Genomic DNA, 7,299 nt, shown 5'->3' with positions numbered 1-7,299 from the left:
CTAAATTTAGAAATGGAATTATCTGAACATGCATGGAAAAATTTCTTTTAAGCTTGAAATTACTTTTAAATTAAGTAGAAGTAAAATAGAAGAAAGGAAATAACAAATAGTATAAAATCATAAGACACAATCAGTAGAGAGGGTCAACAAAGCCAGTGATATTTTCATTCATAAAAGATTAATTATTAAGAGAGTATCTGATAAGACACAAATGTTTTATTTCTAGAATAATTATAGGAATATCATTTGGATATTACAGATAAAAAACAAGGAATGATTCACCTTATAAATACAACTTAATATCCATTTGGAATAAAAATTCCCAAAGTATACAAATGACCAAAATTAGAAATAAAAGATACCCGAGTAAGCACTACATGTACTAAACAAATTGAACTTGTTTTACAAACATTCCTATAAATATATTCTGCAAACTCAGATCACATCACTAATGAATAATAACATTTTAAAATAAAACTTGTACACAAAGGCTTCCAGGGTATCATAAAAGAAATGCTTCCCAGCATAGTCTCAATAGCAAGAACTTTCAAGTGCATAGCAATGAGTAAAAGCATAATACAATCTCCCTGTGAACATGCATGAAGAAATAAATCTTACTTCTAGTATAATATATGCACTGTTCTTTTTTAAGGGATAATACAGAATGACTAGGATGAGTTTATCTCAGAAACACAAGACTGGTTTAACATTTAAAAGAAATAATAGTAAGACAGTTTATACACATTATACAGAGAAAACAAATATAATTTAAAATTCTGTAAAATAGTAAAAACACAACAGTGATTCAATGCAAAATATATTAGGAAATAGGAATATTAGAAAATTACCGAAATATGAGAAAGTTATGATAAACATTTTTTAAAATATGATTGAAACGCTGAAATCTTCTCATCAAAAACAGGAAATAATACATGTATAATATACATAGAACCATCATTTTACTTTCCCTCCATCATTGAAAATAATTTTTATTTATTTATTTACTTTTTCTTGAGACAGAATCTCACTTTGTCACCCTGGGGAGAGGGCTGTGGCTTTAAAAAAATTATGGCACCTGGTGAGAAAAGCATCATTATTATAGATAAAGTAGTAGTTTATATCAAAAATCCAGAAAACTCTATACTTGAATTGTAGGATTTAATACACAAAATTGGTGAATTAACTGGACATAAGATCAACATGCCATCCTCAATTATATTGCTATTTACAGCAACAAAATAATTACAGAAAATTTAAAATAAGCATGCTATTTACAAAAGCAATGGGAAATAGCTATATTTCTAGATGACTTCAATACCAAAAATACATAATATGACAGAGAGAAATTAAGAAAACCTAATAGATTTCCAGACATAGCATGACACTGCTTGGAAACGTCAACTTTATAAAGAGGCAGAATATGTAAATGTGACAGTCCCAAACATCATCCCAGGAGAGTTATTTTCAAATATTTTTTATTGAGATATTACATAGCTGGTATACATTTCATCTATTTAAGTATACAAATAAGTAAACTTTGAGTATATTTGCAAGTTGACAACAAAAATCACCTCCAACGGTTACAAAATATTCGGCACCTCAAAATGAACAAATGTAGTCACTTGTGGTCACATCTTATTCCAATCTTCCCTTAGCTTTTGGCAACCAACGTTCCACTTTCTCTATGGGTTTTCCAGTCTTGATATTTCATGTAAACAGATGCACATAACATGTAACTTTAAAAAGGTGACATGCCATAAATGCAATGTTCAGCAAAAAAGGCAGACATGAAGCGATATCCTGTTCTTTGTGGTGTGCGTATTATACTGCAAATATTTTTAATCCTTTATTTATAAAGAAATAACAATTCATTGTGACTTCTTCAATAAAAATACTTCCATTTCACAAAATGTAAAACTGCACAGTCGAATCCAACTCAGGTGCTTTACTTCCAAAGCTTCCGCTTACAGATAAAACATATTGAAGATCCACATTCATCTGACTGAAGTCTAAGTGAGGTTAGCACAGCACAGTTACGTTTACCACCTTTTATTTCTACTATTCTGCAACGGAGAAAAATATATATTCTGTCATTTTTTATGGGGACAATCCATGAAACAAGAGCATTTTCCATGTAATTAAAGAAAATAATTTTATGAATACAATTAATGACATTTCATTACAATGTTAGTAAGAGTTGCTATTATGAAAACTGAACACAGTAGTCCCCCATATCTATAGGAGATGTGCTTCAAGGCCACAGGTAGATGCCTGAAACCACATATTTTACTGAACTCTACTATATACTATGTTCAGTATATACATGTCCACATCTGTGATAATGTTTTATTTAGAAATTAGGTATAAAAAGGGATTAAAAACAGTAACTATTAGTACAAAAGCGTAAGTATAACAACATTCCAGCATCACCACTCTTTGCCTTTGGGTCATTATTTTTTTTTGACCAGGGCTGGGTTTGAACTCACCACCTCCAGCATATGGGACCGGTGCCAACTGCTACCTTTGGGTCATTATTAAAGTAAAATAGGAGGTGCCTGAATACAAGCACTGCAATGCTACGACAATTGATCTGCTCACTGGAGGGCTACTGAGTCACTTATAGGTGGGTCACCTCTAGAGTATAGATCTGCTGGTCAAACAGATGGTTCAGGTCCAGGCAGGACAGAGTGGAACGATGTAAAATTTCATCCCACTACTTAGTCAGAACACTGAGCTCAATAAAGTGCTTTTTTCTCGGGTTTTCATTTCAAACTATTCCGACGGTGGTTGACCTCAAACTACAGAAAGTGAAGCCATCAATAAGGGGAGCCCATGCGGTCCATTCATTAATATTTATGTCAACATTTCACTAACTTTCAACATGTTTTTCATGCCTATAATTCAATCTAAACTTATTTATACTAGTCTGCTGTTATTTTCCTTGCTATAGTTTTCCTACTATACAGAACCATGAAAACTACTTACTTAAGTTTGAAAGTTGAGCCATTTATCGACACCCATGGATGACCACTGCTCTGACGAGAAACTCCAGTCCAGAAATGCTCTGACAGGATTCCCAGAAATTTCTATAAAAACATAAATATTTTATATTTAAATAATTATTGAAGATTTTCCAAATTTTTAAAAGTGCAAGTACTGCATTCTTTCATTAGATCTACAATTGTTAAAACAAAATTAACATTTTAAGCAATACTAAAGTTGTTTAAAATAAACGAAAAACTCTAACAAACGTCTATAATTCTGGGTTAAAATGAACTCTTAAACATTTATACTCGGTAATTTCATTCTTCTTTTTATGTTAATTTTGAAAATTATGACTCATGGAATTTAATAGGAACCGATGTTGGCAAAGCAAATATAGCACGAATTTAAATAAATTTCCAGACGCTGTATGTATATTTCTCCTGATGCTAATACTAACACAATGCACATTTTAACTATATTTCTCAGAGTTTGGTGTTTTGAAGGGAATTGAAAAGGTTCCATTAAGGAAATAAGAGACGTGCGCACCAGTAGCTAATCCCCACTGTTGTCTGTCTTAGTATAGGTGGAACACCAGTGGCCCCCAAACAGTTGCTATCCTCTACTAAATACAAATATAAATAATAATAAACTGAAATTTATGAAAGACTCATGCAAAGAAGACTCTGAAAGGAGTAAGGAGAAGGTGAAATAGTTTGTGACTGCAGGATAAAGGATCAACCTAGTGTCCGGGCATCTTAAGTCTCCTATCCAACGGAAGAACGTGACCTTGACCTGCTGTTTCCCAGCACTCAACCCGGCAATGAAAGGTGCCTCAGTGAGCTCATGTCTTCTCTGTATTGAGAGGGAGTCCTACCAGCAGCATCAGCAAGGGAGATCTAACAGGAGACCTGCTAACAATAAGAAGTCAGAGGAAGAGCTTCTGTTCTGCCACCAAGAGACACCAGGGTAGGTGTGGCTGAGGGGACCAACAAATGAATCCCATGACTACAAATACTCCATCCAGGATGCTTCTGTGTCCCTGAGAGCAGGAGACTCACATCCCCCAATGAGAGACACCAGACAGAATGTGTTTTAAAATGCTATATGTGCATAATACTGTAGTGAAAGTTAACAAACTAGAGCTCACTGCATTAATATGGGTGAAGTGCACCAATGTCACACAGGATAAAAGGAGACAGACATGAAAGTGTACATCGGTCACTTATGAAAATTCAAAAACTGGTAAAGTTTGTAATACTAAAGTTCAGGGCCGTGGTTTTAGGAGGTGGGAGGAGAAGCGATAAGGTCTTTCTCATAAGCAGAGCCACTGGGGCTGGAAACGCCTCTGTTTTGTTATCTGATGTGTATCCTTCCTCTCCTTCCTCTGTGTATGATAGGAGTCCATTCACTGTAGGATAAATTTGCCCATTCATGGTGTGTTTATATACAGTAAAATTAAATTGCAAAATTTAATTTAGAATAAAAGCATTCATAGAAGCATCGTTTTTCATGAGCAAAAAGAACTGGTAATACTTAAATATATGTTAGCTTATGAATAGAAATAAACAGTGCCTGGTGAAGTCACACAATAGAATAATGTACGGACCTGTAATTAATTAATCCAATATATTTACAAGAATATCATGAATTCTATAAATACACTATTGACTAAAATAAGCGTCTATTAATATGTTTAAAATATTTAACAACTTACCATTTCTTCTTCACTATCTATGTAAAGCAGAGTGGAGTTCTTAGAAGCACAGGCCATCAAACTCTCATTCCAAGTTTTTAATTCCTTACCAGTGTAATAACAATTGTTGGAATATGTGAACCACTCCTCTGGACAATGACCACATTGATATTCTGAGGAAAAATTATGAATTACTATCTCCACAATATGAATTTTTAAAATGGTTATTAGTTTACACATTTTCAAAGGTATAAAAATGTGTGCACATGTCTTTGAACCTCATAGGCATAAATATTTTAAAGAAAAGCACTCATACATATGCACATAAAACCATTAGCCTCTTATTCCCTAATTATGTTGTCACAAAAAGAAATACATCAAACAAAAATCCACCTTTCAAAAGTCGAAAAATCACCAACAAAACTACTTTTCTTGGAAAATCAAAATTATTGAACTGTTACCAAATGGTAGCAGTAGCAATTTGAGTCAAATAGCAAAAAGAGGGCATAGTGATTTCAAATGAGTATTTATACTTATTATTGAAGATAAGAGAATGCCCCCCTATTACTTTTATCTGGATATTTATTGTTCAATACTTTGTTACCCTGAAAAATGTCTATTATCATTTTTGCACAGCCAAAGATCAAAACAAAATATAAAATGACTAATGTCAGTACCTTTCTGAGTTCTGATAGTCTGCGAAGAATTGCTCTGCTTCTGTGGTTTAGTATCTAGAAAAATTTAAGTAGTCCTTATTAAAAATTAGTATCTAAATAAGTCACAATAATTTTAGTTTTGAAATTTGGTATATCACTTAATATTATCTGTGGTAAAACTGAGTTTAGCCAGAAACAATAAATAAAGATAAAGTTTGAGGGAAAAAAATCTTTTCAGAGCCTACAAAACCAAACTTACCAGTTCTATGTACTTCATATATTGTAATGCTGCAATTATTTGATTCAACCACTTTAAAAAATAATTTATACTTCTCAGTAAGGTTTTTAGACTCTTACAATATGTCTGTTATGAAATTTGAATATATACATCCAAAGCAAAGACTTTCTACAATTATTCTTTTACTTATACTTTGAAAAATTCTGAATAATATTCCTCATTTAGTCCAAAACATACTTAAAAATGAGAATTCTATGACTTGATCTTATGCAATGTTTAGAGGTTCTTTCAATAATTCTTCCAAAACTAAACATACTTACAGGCAATGACAAGTCCGGTTACCACAGTCAACATTAGGACAAGAGAGATGATTCCCAGGATCCCAGCAATGAGCTTCTCTGGAGGGAAGGGTAAACCTGCGGGGAGAGAAACGGAAACTGAGAAAGGAGAGATGGAGGCAGTCTGTTAGAATATGTACAAGAGACACACGAGACCCCAGATCTACAGAGAATCACCAAATTCACATCTACCATACGAATCTTCCTCTCAGAATATAACACTGCATTTTCAGTAAATGTATGGCCCCATGAGGTGTTAGACAAAGACTACAGATTTCAACAACATGTGAGTAAAATTTGTCTGCATATTTCATATTAAAATAGTATATGTCAACATAGAACTCTGATGTTTATGAATAAAACTATGTGAGCACACCCTGCTCTTTCCCCACACCCCTGCACCACAACTGCCCATCCTGGAACAGTTTAGAGGAGCTATTTAGAGTTTTACCTTTGCAGTGGTAAGCTTTGCCATCCCCTTGAGAATCCTGAGCTTCTCTTTGAAGGTTCAGTTCCGCATAGGTTATTTCTTGTTCACATTCTGAAATGGAGCTTTTAGTGCCCTTAGTTTTATTTTGCTGCTTCCTTGGCTTTGGGGGAAGATTCAGTTCAGAATACTGAACTGAATCTCTTTGGTTATCCATTTCTGCAGCTGTGAGATGTCAGGGACTGTGCTCTATGATACCTGGTCTTAAGAAAGCAGTAAATGGTTTATATAAGGACAAGATCCCTAGTGCAGTCCGAAAGGATGAGGTGGAGAGTGGATATTGGTTCTCATTTGACTTTGAAGAATCTAAAGTTCTCACTCTAATTGCTTAAAGCTTACCCAATTGTCCCAAGATAAAATATTTTTATAAGATTTTCTACATTTTTCAAAACATTACTGGAATAATGAAAAGCAAAAGTAACAAGTAATAAAGAACTCCATAAATGTGTATATATTTCTGAAAGTCTGATTGAAAGATATATTTTTACATTAACACCATACCTGTATCAAAAATTAAAACATTGTATTAAAACATATATGCACTGATTAAAAATCAAATTTTGAAAGCCAATAATGGTTAAAGACTGAGTGATCTTAAAATGAAGAATAGGAAAATTGACATGTCTTTTAGCCACTAAATTACTTTTATTTTGTACTTTACACTTGTTTATTAAAATGAACTCAGAGTTATTAAGTGTTTTTTCCTTTGAATAACAAAAGGGTTCTGAGAAATCATTAAAATATACAGGATATTTTATATGTTTTAAAATATACATACACCTACTTATACATAACTTAAACAGTATTAGAAACACTACAAAAAATCTTTAATTCTTATTTACAAAAGAGTTTGCAGTTAATTTTATTGTTAAAATATAAAACCTTGAAATTATAAATAAAAA

At 32.8% G+C, this 7,299-nt stretch overlaps 1 protein-coding gene across 1 annotated transcript; it reads right to left on the bottom strand.

Annotated features, from left to right (window-relative positions):
* Nucleotides 1-1,930: 1,930 nt before the first annotated feature.
* On the bottom strand, nt 1,931-6,554 carry LOC128561774 (NKG2-A/NKG2-B type II integral membrane protein-like). The gene is made up of 6 exons (XM_053556347.1): nt 6,362-6,554; nt 5,893-5,988; nt 5,356-5,409; nt 4,700-4,851; nt 2,986-3,086; nt 1,931-2,063 (listed from the first exon to the last, which is right to left on the bottom strand). Exons 1-6 carry the CDS (start codon nt 6,552-6,554, stop codon nt 1,946-1,948), a joined length of 714 nt encoding a protein of 237 aa, XP_053412322.1. The 3' UTR covers nt 1,931-1,945.
* Nucleotides 6,555-7,299: the final 745 nt, after the last annotated feature.

The sequence above is a fragment of the Nycticebus coucang genome, chromosome 12 (assembly GCF_027406575.1).
Source record: "Nycticebus coucang isolate mNycCou1 chromosome 12, mNycCou1.pri, whole genome shotgun sequence".
Lineage (NCBI taxonomy): Eukaryota > Metazoa > Chordata > Mammalia > Primates > Lorisidae > Nycticebus > Nycticebus coucang.
Note: the sequence above shows the minus strand (reverse complement) of the source record. Positions and strands in the feature narration are given on the sequence as shown.

Coding starts and splice junctions, on each gene's coding strand:
- LOC128561774 (XM_053556347.1), bottom strand. CDS start 6,554: ATGGATAACCAAAGAGATTCAGTTCAGTATTCTGAACTGAATCTTCCC. Junction 5,989..6,361: donor CAAAGCTTACCACTGCAAAG/GTAAAACTCTAA, acceptor CTCTCCCCGCAG/GTTTACCCTTCCCTCCAGAG. Junction 4,852..5,355: donor GACTATCAGAACTCAGAAAG/GTACTGACATTA, acceptor ATTTTTCCTCAG/AATATCAATGTGGTCATTGT.